This window comes from Corvus hawaiiensis, chromosome 22, assembly GCF_020740725.1.
Source record: "Corvus hawaiiensis isolate bCorHaw1 chromosome 22, bCorHaw1.pri.cur, whole genome shotgun sequence".
Lineage (NCBI taxonomy): Eukaryota > Metazoa > Chordata > Aves > Passeriformes > Corvidae > Corvus > Corvus hawaiiensis.
The window spans coordinates 473,687-490,199 of NC_063234.1; the positions used below are offsets into that span (position 1 = coordinate 473,687).

A 16,513-nucleotide genomic window follows, 5' to 3' on the forward strand; every position below is an offset into this window, starting at 1 on the left:
ACGGTCTCTGGCAATACCCAACACTTTCCTTGTGGGACAGGTCTGCTCTGAAGAGTTGGCTTCCCCTAAACCTAACAGGACAGAGTTAGGTTAAGACTAAGTGCTTCTAAGCACTGTCTCCCCTGTATTCAGCAAAATACAGAAAGTGGCACTGCTGATCTTCTGTGTTAATTTCAAATATAACAAAATGTAACATGAAGAATAGTCTAAATAATTTCATGGCCTGTTAACCAAAAGAGAGCTTAAGTTCTGGGACATGGACCAGGCTACCACTGATAATGGTATCTGAACTCAGTGGTGTCTGGAAGAAGGGTCATACCATGCTGGCTGCCTTGATTTCCCACTGTAGATTGCAAGACCAGATGATTAAGAGTGCATTAGATAATCTTCTAACATAACATTCCCTACAGGCAGTTACTGGCATTGCTGTAGAGACATCCTGAACGACGTGTTGGAAAAGGAAGTGCACAGGACAGTCTTTCTGCATTGTGAACATGTTTGAGACCCCCATGCAAAGCTGTGCTCTGTTCTGACTCCAAGTCTCCTCAGACATGGCCGAGGAAAATGCACGTGAGTGCTGACCTGGGGGCACCTTCTGTTGTTCTATTTGCACCTGCTTGTACTTGTTCAACACCTCTCCCCTCTCAAGCACTGCCACTCTCACTGCAAAGGAGTCTGGAGACCCTGACTCCAGCACAGCCAGGAGTTGAGAAACATCCCGTAGTTGGGTGAATGGGATGAAAAGTTCAGATTTGGGTGGTGTTTCTTTTTCTCTCCGTTTAGTGTGAGTGGCAGTGGAAAGGCATAAGCTCCCTCCTGTCACTGATGTGGTGTCAGCTGGGAAATGATTCTCCTGAGCTGAGCAGAGTGACATGAGCATAAGATCAGTCAGAGAGAGATCAAGCCCAGCAAGTCGGAAACAGCTGAGGCACTGGGCTGAGTGTCTGGAGATGAGCTGCCCATCCTCAGTGAGGAGAGTCCTCCAGAAAGGGACTGGCAGCTCAGCTAACATCAGTTCAAAGAAACCTTGGGAATGTGCAGAGAGACCTCAGGAGTGAGTCAGAAGACAGACACCTATACTTGCCTTTCCTGTGAACTGCAGACCCTCACACAGCAGCCTGCTCCAGTGCTGAATCCCAGCTGCTGTTCCTGTGCATCCAGCTGGCTTGGGGCAGCAAAAGGAAGAAAAAGCCAGAGCCAGCAGCTCAGCTGATCAGGGGTTTCAGGCAGAGGTTGCGCTGCCTGGCTTGCAGTGGATTCAGGGGCTTACTTTGGAAGCTGTCTCTAGGGCAAGTCTGAACAAGCCAGTTGCACTTAATTTCCCAGGGAGGTAGAAAAGCCACAGAGAAAAAAAAAAAAAGGTGTTGCAATAGAAGGTTTGGGGATAAGAGAACACAGTGTTGCTGGCCAGTCAAGGCTGTCAATGAAGACGTATCTGTCACATCCCATTTACTTCCCTGGCAGTGGGACCCAAGGACCTCACTAGGATTCAGGAAGGCTTCTGTGAAGACATCCTGAGCAGGGAAGGGGTTGCTGAATGGGACAAGGCAGCAAGGGAGGCAGGGAGAGTCTTGTGTCACACAACTCAGCTGCTGGGGCCCAGTTAAAACACAGGTGTAAAGTGAAAGGACATCGGTGTGTCTTAAACTCAACCTCCCCCTTCTCCCTTGCTTCCATCTCATGTTCTCTGTGGAGCCCCGTGCAAGTTTATCACACCCAAATGCAGTAGAATCACCAAGGCTGACAGGGTCTTGGTTTCATTAATTCTGGACCCTGGCATGCCAGCCCTCCACCCTGGCACTTGTTTGCAAGGCTGTTGTGGCTGGTGCAGGCTTCCTCATGGCTTAATAAACCAGCACCTTGAAAGTCTGGGCTGAATTCAAAACATCATAGAATTCTTTAGGTTGGAAAAGACCTTTAAGGTCATCAAATCCAACCATTAACCCGACACTGCCAAGCCCACCTCACAATGGGAGTTATCCTCCAAGAAGGATCCTCCAGCAGGCACGCTGGGTCCCAGTGTCCTCACGTGGGTGACTTGTACTGGTGCAATACTGGGACTTCTGGAGCTGTCTACTGACGTTTCCTCCTCCTGCACTCCAGCAGAGGGAAGGGAGGCTGTGGGCTGGTGCTGGGTGTCTCCATGTACATCCTCACAGCAGTAGGGCAGTCCCCAGGTCAGGTCAGATCCACACTGCTCCCCAGACAGACCAGGATCCAAGTCCTAGATTTGGGAGAGGCTCAAGGCAGCACTCCCTGAGTTCCCTCTGCGCAGGAGATACACCCTCATGGAGCTGTCATTTTATTTGCAAACTGAGCAATTGTACTGGAAGAGATTTAGCAAACATGGGACTGCACAATGCTGTGTGTACTGAGTCACACATCAGGGCTGGAGCCTGCTAGCACTGTGAGCTACTGAGGCAAACATTTGAGAATAGCTACAATAGGCACCAAAAATATCTTCAGATGAGATCTTTCTGCGTTGCTGCATGTTGGGTAACAGGGAGGGCTGACAACCTAAGCTTAAACTCTACCCACATGCTCTAGAGCTCATCCTGGGCAAGCCAAGCTACTGGGAATAGGAACAAAACAGAGGAAAAGCAGGTTTTCTTCTCTAAAGGGAGCTCTGATTAGCCAACTTCACATGGGTTGGGAAAGTTCTGGCTCTGGCAAGAATTTAGGGATTGATCCTGTGATCCTGGCTCTGGCTGCATTTCAGGAGGGAATGACCCCAGAACTACTACCATGCTGTTGGATCTGCAGCTCACACCTGCAGACATCAGACAAGATGTCTTCTGTCTGTTTTTAAAGTTCCCAGGCAAGGGAGCTGCTTTTGAAATCTCTTGTGGAAGGTCTCTCTATGGCAAGATTTTTCTCAGGGGTTTGCTCTGCGGTTGCTTTTTCCTCTCTACTACTCTTTTAAAATAGAGAAGCCACTTCCCCAAAACCTGGCTCTGGCTTCTGAGACACAATTCCCCAAACACAGATTTTGCAGGCTTGTCTAGGCCATCTCAGCAGGATGGGAGAGCAGGCAGCAGAGGTTCTTGATGCTGTCTGATGTGCACGTGGAGGGCAGGGCTGGCGGTGACCACTGAATCTGATCAGCCTTCTGCCAGGTGACCCTTCAGCATCCTTTCCCCAGTCCCTCAAACCCTTTCCTTGCATCCTGCTGCTCTCTACACCCTCGCACTGGGGCTGGGATTGTACCTTGGCCTTGCTGCGGCCACTTCCTGCCTTCCAGCACACGATCTCTCCCACTGGTTTTGCAGCCGTTTTTTCTGCCAGCACAGGGCACTGAAAAGTGCTGGCACTGCCAAAAACCCTGTGTGCACTACGACTCCCCAAACATCCCTTTATTTTTATTGTTCTGTTAATTACTGTTTAAACTTTAATAAGTCACTTCGTCAGGAGGGGGGACCTGCAGTGAGGTTTCTGTGCAAACACTGGGCCCGGCAGTGACTCTAGTGTAACATAACCCTTTATACAATGTGGGAATGTTTAGACTGTAACAGAAACTTGTTATTTTAATGACAGTTAAAGGGGAAAAAAAAGAAAGGAGCGAATGAAAAAGGGAAGCAAGTTTGTTGGGGAAATGGCTCATCTCAATCTCTCTGTCTGGCCTCTTTTCTCTTGGCTTTAATGATATCTGGATAAGGAGGCTTTATGGCTTCACTTGAGGCAAGTCTTGTTCCCAGAGATGCCCTGTACAAGGCAGTATGCGATCCCTTCAGTTCTGCGGGCTGAGGCCAACAGCGGAGAGATGCTGATGGAAGCAGCATGGCTTGATTTTGCTCAGACACAGCAGCAGATGCCTATAGCCAATTTGAGCTCAGTCTAATTATTCTGACCCACACAAGAGACTTTCCCTTTCTATTCAGAGCTTCTTCCACTGGTTAAGTTTTTAAGTAGCTGTGCTGACACAGATGCTGGCATGTCATAGATAGGAGGGTCCAACATCCCATGGAAAAAATGGACCTTGGAGCAAGAAGATGATGCTTCATTTTGACTCCTCAAAATGAGGACTCATGGAGACCTGAGAGGAAGGGAGAGAACCTGGCTCACACTCTTGGCAGTGGGAGAACAGAGGATTCACAGGCATCCTTGATTTTGGACTGTGACTTCTGACATCTGCATTGCTTTGAGGTAGTGGAGAGTGCTTGTGCAGTGGCTGCTGTCGCTGCACCACAGCACTGAAGTCACCTCCAGGTTTGGCTTGGCTATATTTAGCACTCATTATAGACAAGGCCATATAGAGTGATATATATGATCTGAAAACCTTCAGCTCCTACTGACCTCTGCTGCTACAGTGAAATCCCCCAAATCTGTACGATCTGAGTGAGGAGTGATGTGAGACCAGAAGGGAGAGCTCCCGTGTTTTCCCTGACAGAATTCCATGTTCCCCCTCCCCAGGCTGGTCACTGGTCTCTGGCAGTGCTGGTCCTCTGGGAAGCCCAGCTTTTTCTGCCAGACCTGGCTGTTGGGTCCGCAGGGAATGAGGGGAGAGAGGTGTAAAGAAGCTGTGGGGGTGCAGGCTGGGGCACAAGAGCTTTGGCAGGAGATGCTGGGAAGGAGAAAGGTGGAATAGTGCTGGGAACTTGAGGAAAGAAGAGGGGAAAAGAAGAGCGCCCTAAGGCCAAGGCCAGCAACTGGGAGGGGAAGGGGGACACAAAGGGCAAAACTTTGGAGGGGAGAAGAGGTTAGGAGGGTGTGGGGTGTAAGGAGCACTTTGCTGGGAGAAAGAACCTTCCTCAGGTGCCAGCTCATTGCCAGGAGTCCAGTTCCGCTGTGCAGGGCCCCTCTCTCCTCTTTGCTAAGTTTCTGTTCAGAAGCGGGAGCCTGGGGGCTCCCTTGCACTCCATAAAGCTCTTTGGTGAGGATGAGTGTAGGGTGGGCTGGGAGGGGATGAAATCATGGGCCTCTGGGGAGTGTGTGTTTTCCCAAGTGGGTGAGCATGCAGGGAGCAGGCCAAAACAGTTCATGCTTTCCTCACCCGCTGCTGGGGTTGTGATTATTATTGATTGGGTTTGCTGTTCTCGGCACTTTGTGTTTTTCCAGCTGAGCATTGGCTGCCCCTGGAATTTTTTTTTTTTTTTTTTTTCCCTCTGCTTTAGTTCAAATACCCACAAACATGGCAGATGGGGCAGGTGTATGCCCAGCTCTGTGGCAGCCAGCACTGCAGTGCTGGGCTGAGCCTGCTCTGGGGCTGCACAGGCCTGGGAGAGTGCAGGGGTCTGTGAAAGGTACCAGTAATGTGCAGACCTGCTGTCAGTAGGATTAAATTCATAGGTCTGTATTATCTCTGGGTGTACATCATACAAAAAGGTAAAGAAATCTGCTCTTGTAGAAAAACCACTGTCAGGGCTTCATGTTGGAGCAAATAATAGGGGCATGCAGAGGGATTCTCATGCTTGGGCATGTATAACGTACAGCTGGCTTAGGGTGCATAAACTTCAATCCCAAAGCCAAAGGGCCAAGAGAATGGTAGCTGGAGATACAGTTTTGTTTCATTTCGAACATGTGGTCATGACTTTCAGACCCCACGAAGCCCCTCATGTTGGCCTGCTCTCCCTCCAGCCATGCACTCGTATCCGTCCTCCGCAGAGCTGTGCCTGCTCATGGGGCCAGTGGCAGGAGCCGTCCCTTCAGGAATGGTATTTTCCAGGTTCCTGTGTGAGGCCAAACATGTCCCAGCTGCAAAAATAACTAGTCTGTATATCCTGTGGAAACAGGAGCAGCAGCGACACATCTGTCTGGTCTGGGCAGAGCCAGCTTGTAACTAATGCCCCAAAGGGGCATCAAGCAGCTGCAAGCTCCTTGTCAGTGTGCAGAACCCAAAATAGAGGCCTTTGGGGAGGACTGGCCCCTCGGAGGGGGAAGCTCTGCAGTGGGCAAAGCAACAGATACCTCTGGGCCTCTTGCAGGACCAGTGTGTTCCAGCAAGACATTAATATTGACTGGCTTCCCTGGCCCAGCTCGGGGCGTGTGGGCTGCTGGCATGGCCGGGTACACGCATCCCCCAGAGCAGCCCCAGCCTCCTCCTGGTTCCCTCCTGCCTTCCCCATGGCCAGTGGGGTCACTTTGGTTGGAGAGCGTAAGCAGAGCTCAAGGATAGAGCCCCCTGGACGGAGCCAAGGAGCCACCGAGTAAAAACGCTGAGGTTTTCCTTTTCTGTACAACGCGTTTCCCTAAATTGCCTTTGACTGTGTGCATCGCTAATGAAAGTTTATGCCCTTGTTAGAAGGACAGGCAGGTCCATTCCAGTTAGGGCTGGGTCTATCCTTCTGCCAACTACCCTCCCCAGCACACACACACACACTTTCACTCACTCGCTCTCTCTGGTGAATAAGTAGAGGCTGTTTAAAAAAAAAAAAAGAGGGGAAAAAAGAGGAGGGGAAAAAATTTCCATATTTGTGTAAGTTGCTTTAAAAGCATTTTATCATGTCATAAAAAAAAAAGGAAAGTACTCTCGGAAATTGATCCTGCACAAGAGCCCATTGGACAGAAGGACGTTGGGATGTTAATGGCTATTTTGTTCCAGGGTGGCTTATTAAAAAATTTATACATAAATGCTTAAAATTGCATAAATTATTTAAAAAAAAAACATAGTAAGCAATTTGCAATCCTGATCTACTTTTCCTCTTTTTCTTTCCCTCGTCATTCTTTTCTTCGCTTCTTTCCTACAAAAAGAAAATATTCCTTCCCACTTCTCTTACCCTTGTCCTCTCCCTGTCTGAAAATGTGATGTGCCCAAAATTGTACATGTCTGTCGGTAAAATAAATATGATTTTAAATGGTATCTACCACTGACCAGCAGAGCTAGCTGCAAGGGGGAAAAGAAACAAAAAAAAAAGAAAAAAAAAGGGGAGAAGAAAAAAGAAAAGAAAGAAAGAAGTTTGGATATGATGAGTGTTTCTCGCAGGCGTGGAATGTCACCCACATATCCTGGAGATTGTACTGGGGAGGTTTATGATGGTTTCCCATTGATTTGTTTCCCCGACGCAGCTGCCGACCTCTATTGAGGGACAAACATAATCAGCACTGACGCAAATTAGATGGTTATTCGTTTTGAAAATTGACAGAAAAACAATAAAAAAGATGAAATGCTCCCAAATCAATAGATATAATGAAATTCAAATAATCCGAGAGATGAGGTCTCCATGGCAACTGATAATGTGGAAAAGAAAACAATTTAATAAAGGACAGACACACTTTGAAAACAGATTGGGCAAAGGGAAGGCGGGGGGGGCGAGGGAGCAAGGGGGGCTGTGGGTTGGGTGGTGGTGGGAGGGGGCAGCGGGAGGAGGTGGTGGTGGGGAGCCAGAGCCACTGCCTCTCCGGTTGGTTAGCAGTGCTGTAGTGAAGGATCACTGTCCATCCCAAGGACGCTTGCCATAATTAAGAGAGGCTTTCGGTCCAGAAAGTGCAGATTCAGGTTTTAATACACAAAATTATTTCAGGAGCACTGAATCGGAAAGTCGTTTGTTATGACCTTCCTGAGAGGCCTGGAGCAGGGCATGTTGGAGGCGCGGCGGCTGAGCCAGCTGAGTTATGGCATATTTGTGTTTTTATAGTGCGGAGGGGAGGGGGAAGGGGGGAAGAAGGTTAAACAGTATTTACAGCTCAGTTGTTTTCAGAAAGGAAAGAGAAATAGAGTTCATGAAAAGATGCGAGTGGAAGAGAGAGAGGGAGAGATCCCTTGCCCAGCACACACACTCCGCTGGGACGTCAGCTCCAGTGAGACACTCCCCGGTGCTCTGTCTGCCTTAAGGTGTGAGGTGCAGATGGGCTGGGGGGTACAGAGGGGCTCTTTGGTGGGATTGGGAATGTGTCTGTCCCTGCCGCAAGTCTGGCTGCAGGGTCCAGCTGGGAGTCCACTGCCTTCTCGCTCCAAGCTGCAGAATAAACTGCATCTGGCGTGCGGGCTCATGCTGAGAGCGTGCGTGGAGTGAGTGCACGCGGGTGCTCTGCTCACACCGGTGGCCGCCTGTGGTGGCTGCACGTGTGGCTGCTCATGGGCTCTGCGTGGGTGCTGGTGGTCTCTGTGGGGTGCTGGCTGTGTGTGTGGGGCTGAGCGGAGCCAGGTGCGTGCGGGGTGCAGGTGCTGTGTCTGCGTGTACATATATGTATGTGCGGATGGGACACCTGTACAGTCACAGCTACACAGGCTGGTGTGCCTTAGCATGTGCATGCGGTTGTGTGTGTTTGTGTGCAGGGTCATGTGTGCCTCTGCATGTGATAGTGTACCTGCACAACCACGTTTCTGTACACGTGTGTGTTCCCACGGATGGGTGTTTGCAGTCAGTGATAGCACAGGCACATGGATGGGCTCACGAGGACATAGGGGATAAGAAGATGAGCCCTAATGACCAGAAGGAAGAGCAGCAAAAGGCAAGACACAGAATTAGAGTGGTGTGAGCACTGGGAAGCATGGGGTGAGTGCCCACGTGGCCCAGCCATGGGTTTGCTCTCCCGTGCCGCTCTGACAGGAGTGCTGAGTTAACAACTCAGGGATGACCCACTGCTTTCACACCAGAGCTCATTCTCCTCTGGCCTGATCATTCCTTCCAACAGGATGGAAGCATTTCTCCTAACCACACTGCACAGTATTTGCTGGTCGCAGACATCTTCAGGGATTCAAGAGCCCTTGAGCTCCCAGTGCTGTGCGTAATGGGTACCTGCTCTGGATTCACAAAAGAGTTCCAGCCCCACTTGGGGATCACAGAAACCTCTAAGGGCATGTGTGCCCCCTTTGCACACCCAGCCCAGAGCAGTTACAGCTCAGGCAGTAGCCAGGGGCTGTGGACAGGACATAACATGAGCTAAAAGGCTGAGATGCTCTGGTTTGCTCTTTGTATGCAGCCCGTGCTGAAGTTTCACTCACCTCCTTCAGGCTGACACACTGATTTACTTTGCAGGACCTTGAAAGACCACAATAATGAACGTTTTCTGGCCCTGCATTTCTTAGTGGTGCAACAAGCATTCACGCTCCCAACTCCTATTTAGCTCCCGACTTCCCACTGCAGTTAATTAGCAGTCGGCATTCTTCGTTGGGTCTGAGCTTAATAGTGCTGAAAGGGATTGCAAATTGCTCTTAAACTGCTGACCAACTACCAAAAGGGTCAGAGGGACCCTGTTTTAGGAGCTGGCTCACTTAACCCCTGCCCTCGGTTAGGGATGAGCCCAGCCTGACACCAGGGAGCTGCTGTCCACTGACTTGGGTCATGGTGGGTCTGGGTTCCCTGTAAAATCATGCATTAAAGACGGTCACCAAGAGGGACTGATGAAACTTCAAGGAATTCCCTTCTGAATCTGTCCTTTAAGAGATCTGTTGTCTCTCCCTGGTCCTTTTTATTCCCCCAGTGTCAGGTATTTGCAGCTAAGTCTGGTTCCCTCTTGATCTCACCTCCCTGTTTCCCTGCACCCTTTGTCTCAACTCCTTCAGCCTTTAGAGAGGGGTCTGTGCAGTGTTTCCGAGAGGCTCGTGTCTTGGCCTCATCTTCATTCCTTGGGAGCTGGCTCCCACACAAGCTAGCAGGCTTTGCTCCAGAGGCTTTCCCAGCCCTCTGCTTCCACCACCCCTTCCCTCCCTCCCTGCATCCACTGTGTCCTCCTGGCACAGCACTCCAACCATGCCAATATGGAGGGGTGAAATTAGGCACTGTGTTTGCATTTAGTTGCCCTGACAACATGTCCAGCTTCACAGGGAGTTTTCTAAGGGCCACAGCCAGTCTGCAGGGACTTAAGGGTGATGAGCTCGTTTTTGCATCTTTCCCCTTGGTTTTCTTCACAACCTGTGGGGAGATTGACGGCAGGATTGTGATGTAGATGTTAGCAGTTCTGCTTGATTTATAGAGTTACTTAGGCTGAGTGAGGCTACTTGTGCTCCTCTGGATAGTAAACCTTTTAACCGAACTAAAAAATTAATAATAAATAAATAAGGTAAGGAGGAGAAACTGGATCAGAAAAGCTGATCCTCTTGGCGTTATGTTACCTGAAAGAAAGATGGTGAGGACAGAAGGCTCCCAGGGAGCTGCTGCTCAGCCCGGGGAGCCCAAGACCCCGCTCACTGCATTGGGTTGGAGCACTGAGAGCAGGTTTTCATGGGAAGGAAACTGCTGAAATGTCTTATCAAAGATCCTGCATTGACAAATGAACTAGGAAGTTTGCAGCAGGACACAAGGGACTTTTGAGCTTCAATCGGTCCTCTATCAGTGCTTTTCCTCTGTTGTTATTTGCTTTGCATTAGTACCTAAAATTGCAGAGGCACTGGGCCCACTAAGCTGAGCAAGAAATCCTGTCCCAGTGGGTGACCCGTGAAGGGATGAAGGGGAGCCAGGGCAGAAGGGGAGCCCGCATGATGTCCTTTGCCCAAAGAGAAGGAGCAGTAGCAGAGTGGGGAGCAGAATCAGAATTCCTGACTCTGTTCCCACTTTTTTCCCTCTTCTTTACATTCTGCTCCTTTTGTTAATTGTAGAAGCTTCCTGTGTTACTTGTATGCAGAAAGACGTTCTTTCCTGGTCCTTTGGAGGTTCCAGGGCACATGGGTGCAGAGCAAGGCAAAGGGAAGGGCAGAGATGAGGAGCTTTGCCTCAGCACTCGGGTGAGAAGCAGACCCTTAGTGGGTCTCCCAGTGAGGAGCTGGGGGTAGGCAAGGTCAAAGCACATTTAGAGTAATTTTTGAGATCTGCTTGGGAAAAGGTTCAGACGTGCGTTACTAAAGAGCTGTGAAGAAGGATTAGTCCTATCCTTGCTCAAAGTTGAGCCACTTTCCCCACCAGCTGTGCCAAATGCCTGTGAAGAGCTGGTAGGGCAGCAGCAGAGCAGGTCAGTGGTAGGTGAGAGAGGAGTGTCAGAGGAGCCTGGTGGGGTGAGGCAGAGGAGCCAGGGGAGGCTGTCACCGTTCAGCCATGGAGGGGAGAAGGGCCCTGAGTCGGGCTGGGTTGTGGCAGGGCAGGTGAGGAGGTGCTTGCAGCAGGATGCAGCAGCTGAGGAGGCAGCACAGTGCTGAGCATTTGAAGGTGTCCATCGTGCTCTGCTGCCTGCCAGCCAGCTCGGCTCTCCAGCAGGGACTCTGCAGACTCTGGAGGACTTTTTGAGTTGCAGTCCACTGCACCATTGCAGCAGGAGCGGCTGTGCTATGGCCAGCTCACTCCTAGTGTGAGGTCTGCACTGCCTTTCTCTCCCCGGCCAGTGATATATGGCATAAATTAGGCCTCTGAAGGGGGATACTGCATCCTTAAGAAGAAATATGTCCTCATTTTTCTTAAACACCGTTTGCACTGAGTGAAATGTTTAGAAGGGACGCTGAGGGATAACTTTATTTCTTACTAGGGAGTTCAGAGCCGTTCAGTTAAACCCATAAAACACTGGGAGTAGGGAAGCTGACAGCCTGCCCGTGCATTAGAAAAGCCATTACTCATCTAGGGGAAGTTCACCCCATGCTGGAGCCTTGTGTTATCAATGGGGTGGTCCACAGGAAGACATGGGATCATCTCCCTTGGCCATCTAAGGGGTCAGTAGGATGCTCAGAGGTAGAAAAGACTCTGTAACAATCCAGCACAGTGACATAGAGTGCTGATACAGAGACCCCAAAGCACTGGGTAAGGCTCACTGGTGGATAATCGTCCTCATTCCCCCTCCCCTGCATGGGGAAACTAAGGCACAGAAAGCTGGGGAGACTGATGGTTACACTGTGATTGGAAACCAGGCTGGGAGCCAGCATTTCTGGTTCATAATCCCCAGATCGAATCATCAAAACCTAATTCCCTTCCAGAGGCAAGGAGTGAAAGTCAGGAGGCCTGACCTCCGGTTCTGTTTCTGTCACAAAGCTGTGTTCCCAGGTGGAGTTGGGAGTCTGATTCCATCTTCATTGCACCAACATTCAGCCCTTTCTTCCTGGTGGGATTTAGAAAGTCTGGAAGATCAAGGCAAGGTCTTGTAGATAATAGTAATGGGAATTCCTGTCTTGGGTGGTGGTTGGTGGTGTGGTGGGCTGCATTACAGGTGTGGGTGTGAGAGCTTATGCTCTCACCCAGGCACCTGGCCAGTGCAGGCTGCCATCATTCCCCCACTAAGAGCCTGTTCGAGAGGACAGGGCCACCCAGGGCACCCAGAGTCCTGGCAGACAAGGCATCAGCCACCGAGGAGGTGGTGACTTTCTCTTTGCTATTTTATTTTTGGAGGCTTGACACCAAAAGATTTAATATTTGTTTGAAATGAGAAACAGTTCTCGAGTGAATTTGGAGAGCCTGGGAATTAATGTCAGACCCCCCTCCCCTCCCTAAACATCCCTCCTCCCCGTCAACTGAGTCCCCCCCTTTCAATTTCTGAAGCTTGCTGATTTGAATATTTATAAATATCAGTAAATTATTTATTGTAGCAATCTGCTGTGCCATTTCACCAATCGCCGTTAACACTTTAGGGCTCGCTCTTCAGGAGGATGCGACTGGAGGAGACGGGCACCTGGGGGCTGGGAGCAGGCACTGGGGAGGGGGTCCTGCCTGCTGGCTGCGATTCCAGGAGGGCTTCTCTCTGTGGGCAGCACTGGAAGGGTTGAGATATTTGCAGGAGAGAATGGGGACTTCTGTGTCCAGTACCAGGGGACACTGGGAGAGGACATGGCTAAAAAGGGAGGCTCGTGTTGATGGGGGAGGGCAGCGAGGGGGCTGCCTGAGGGGGTGGGCTGTTTGTGCCCTGTGGCATGCAGGGAGCTGGCCCTGACTTACAGCTCCGTGCTCATTACTCTTCACTTGTGTCTGCTCCCCTGAGGAGGAAAATTCCTCTCGGGTTTCTCCTGTCCCATTCTCTCCCTTCAGAATTACAATTCTGCACAGAAAATACACACTGCTCAGAGATGCTGTGGCTATTTTATGTTTGTGGAAAGGAGGGGGTCCCTGTGTTCATAAGCTCTTCTCCCAGAGAAACCCCGTCAGCAGCACTGGAGCAGCCAAGTGGCCAGGTGAGAAACAGGAACAGCCCAGCCAGCTGGCAGCTCCAGTGCAGGGCACCAGGACTCCAGAGGCCATGGCTTCCCCCTGTTCTCAGGGTGTCCTGTCGCTCACTGCCCAGTGCTGATTTCTGTGCACTGCTCCTCACTGTCACCAGGAAATTACAGCTGAACTCTGCAGCAGAGAAGGTTGAGCAAAGGGAAGCAGGATGGGCTTGCTGGAGGGAACTGGTACTGCTCTCTGCCCCTTTGGGCCAGGGCTGAACCAAGCTCTGGGCGCTGCAGATAGGGAGAAAAGTAGCCCTTGTGAGTCTGTAGATGCCAGTGCGGTGGGCAGGAGCAAGTGAAGCAGCGAGGACTGCAGGCAGCCTGTGCTCTGGGAGGAGCTGGCTGGGGGGACCAGAGCAGAATCCCCAGCCTTTCCTCCCCACTTTATGGATGAGGTGTGTGTGGGGAGAGCCCTCATGGCTGTGGGAAAGCAGGGAGTGAAGCTGGCAGCTCTTCGGTAAGGACGCCCTGGCTGCTCACTTCATTTCTCCTCCCACGTCTTCGATTCTCCTTGTCCTGCCTGCCCAGTGCTGATCTAGAGCCTGTCAGGTCTGAGTCTTGCACCGAGGGCTTTCCCCAGCTCCTCGCAGACACGCACAGGCGGGATCCATGCTTCCAGGGCAGAGAAGGTTGTTAAAGAGCCTTTGTGAACTCCCCAAGGTCAGCCGGAACAGACAGCATCCACTAATCCAAGGTCATTTCCTGGGCTAAAAGCAATAAAATGTTTTATTGATAAACTGAAGAGGGGAGAATACACACTAAATCCACTCTAAGACATTGAGGGCCATGCCTGGGATGTTCTGCCTTTGCCCTGGCCTGGCCTGGGATAATACAGGTCTTCATGCTGGAGGAAAAATGTTTTCTGGTAGGGGCTGAACATTTGGCTGCCTTCCCTGCCTCCTCCCAGCATGGGGCTGGGCAGTGCCAGGGCATTGCTCCTGAGAAGCATGTTCCCAATGCTCCAGTGGCCTTCTGCTGTGAAGGTTTGGCTCCATTTTAGGGACTGCAGCTCAAATGTGAAGAGGCTCCAAGTGTGCAGCACCCTCACCTCCCACCCCATCGAGCCGTGCTGCCCTCCCTGTTTGGGATTACTGGGCAGACCGGCATCTCTCCAGTCAAGTTTGCACCACAGTGGTTAAAAAAGAAAAGGACTGTGCAGCATGTCAGCCGTCCTTTCCTCCCCTTCCCCGCCCCAAATAATGCCGTTAATAATTAATCGAATGAGAGCTTCCAGCTCCTGGAAAGCTGGCACTGGGACCTCCCTCCTGAACGGAGCTGCTCAGCTGGGCTTAAAACTCTTCAATAGGAATATGAAAGCTCCATCTGTTCGATGTACCCAGCCCTCTGAAGTGACAACGCTGTCCCTCCCCAGCCAGCAACCCTGTCCCCCCAGAACGGGCCCTCCTGCGCCAAGGGCAGGGGTCCGCCCTGCACCCTGGCTCTTCCCACAGCTGTAAGCTCCTGCTGTTACCCTCCACCCATGCCAGCTGGTTCATCCAGTTCCCATACGCCCTTTTTTCCAGCTGGGACCCTTTCTCCCCTCTGCCAGGGTGTGTTTTCATTGACACACCAATTGATAAGGCAAGCTAAAGCCAGGCTTAGGCTCTCTCCTCCTCTCCCTACAAAGCCGGATTTATCTTTGTAGCAGTTTGCCCCTTGGCTGGGATGGCCCGTTTCGGTCCGGGCTGCAGATCCTTTTGTTCCTGCACACCGTGTGTCCCCCACAGCCCGTTTTCTCCCTCGGGGGAGGCAGGGCTAAGCCATGCCCAGCTTTGCAGCACCCCACTGTGGAGTTCATGGGTGAGACGGTGCTGCTTCAGGGGCTGCATGGAGGGAGAGGGCCGGGGTCTGCATGTGAGGTGCTGGCAGCACGTGGGGACCTGGGGGAGAGGGGTGAAGCATGGGCAGCAGTCTGGGCCGACAGGGCAGCGAAAGGGTGAGCTTTATCGATCTCTTTGCCAGCCCTGGTTGCAGCAAGCTGTACCTTTCCTTCAAAGGGAGGATTGCCATCGAGTTGCCACGGGAATGGATGCAGAGGGGGAAGAGCCCGTGTCTCCTCAAAGGGTGTGGAGAGGGGGAAAGAGGAGTAAACTCCCGGTGGCATTGTTTTCAGAGGAAGTGCTCAGTGTAAATAGAGCTTGTGGGAGAGTTTGTCCCGGGCAGAGATGAAAAGTCCGTGTGACAGGCTCAGGTTATAAATGGCTTCCTTAGATTGATGTGAAATCAAAACATTTCTATTTAGACGAAGAAAATTAAGGGGGATGTTTACTTAGCCTGGAATCTTTAAACAGTGATTTGGGGTGGGGAGCTCGACCTGGGGGGAGGGTGCCTCTGCCTGTCTTCAGGGGTCTGGCAGTCCTGACCTTGGGCAGATACGATCCCTCATCCAGCAGCTCAGCTTCTCTCCCTCTGCCCAAGAGGATGAAACACAGGTGCTCTGGTCCCCTCCAGTCTGAGGGTCATCTTCAGCATTTCTCTGTAAGAAGGGTTTTCCTTCTGCTCGTGGACTTGACAGCATAAAAGAGAGGAACAGAAATGTTGCTAGAGGTAATGTCCCTCCCATCCCATAGACAAGAAAGTAAGGGAATGGAAAGATAATGTGTCCAGACTTGGAGAGAGGTGGTTGCAAGGTTGACAGGAGAAGCTGGGAGTTCTGATTTCCACCTATATTGGAATGGGTGAGATGTAGATGTGCAAGAGCCCTGGTATTTCAGAGCAAATCCCGTTCCAGGAAGGTCTCTGGGAGGGTTAGTTTTATAGATCAGGGAAGTGGTATGTTTTCAGAACTTGCTTTATTTTTAGCTTAAACTTTAGGAAAAGATTCTCAAAATGTTAAAGAGAAAAATCCCAAGCACAAGGAGAAGGGAAAGGAAAGATGCCAAGGGACAGGACAGGAGCTGGGGGGCAGAAGCTGGGGAGGTAGAGGGGCAAAGCCAGGGTGTGTGAGATGGAAGGAGGCAGAACAGGAATGAAAGACAAGTTGCAGGCTCCCTGGAATTGCTGCATACGCAGCAAGTGCAGCCTCAGGAACGTCTGTTCCTCTTTTCCTTTGAATAAATATTTATATATTCATTTGCCAGCTGGTGCACACACTTGGCTGCTCACCTCCAGACCAGAATAATGGGACCTGCCTGTGGGGTATGCCCAGCCACTGCCCTGGAGGGATGTCTGCTGAGATAAGGAGATTGCCTAAATCTCCCAGCAGGCACCCCCCCCCCCTCGGAAAGGGAGCTGCGCTGCTCTTCAGTTACGTCGAGAAGAAGACAGACCCAGAATCCTCTGGGAGACCCTATGCAGATCCTTTGTAGCCCATTGGCCTTTACCCTCTGACACCCACCCCCTGTATCCCTATAAAGCTAGCCCCCTGCCCGTAGGAGGGCAGAGAGATGCTCGTCCCTAGCTCCCCTTCGCCAGAGTACAGACCAATAAAGCTGCCTCGTGCGGAACAGCTACACAGGCCTCTCGTCTCTCTCCTTGGTCTGGCCTGGAGGCTGCCCTGCAGAGCTGAGCTGGAATCAC

At 51.2% G+C, this 16,513-nt stretch overlaps 1 protein-coding gene across 8 annotated transcripts in view; it reads left to right on the forward strand.

Annotated features, from left to right (window-relative positions):
- The window catches only part of CASZ1 (castor zinc finger 1), a 198,403-nt gene that overhangs the window by 131,868 nt on the left and 50,022 nt on the right, over positions 1–16,513 (forward strand). For 3 of the 8 annotated variants that reach the window (XM_048326118.1, XM_048326117.1, XM_048326119.1), the window contains one exon: positions 411–570. The exons of the other annotated variants lie outside the window; for them this stretch is intronic. In XM_048326118.1, coding sequence (XP_048182075.1) covers positions 552–570 — 19 coding nt within the window. In that variant the 5' untranslated portion in view covers positions 411–551. The remainder of the gene's footprint in view (positions 1–410; positions 571–16,513) is intronic. 8 annotated transcript variants of the gene reach the window in all.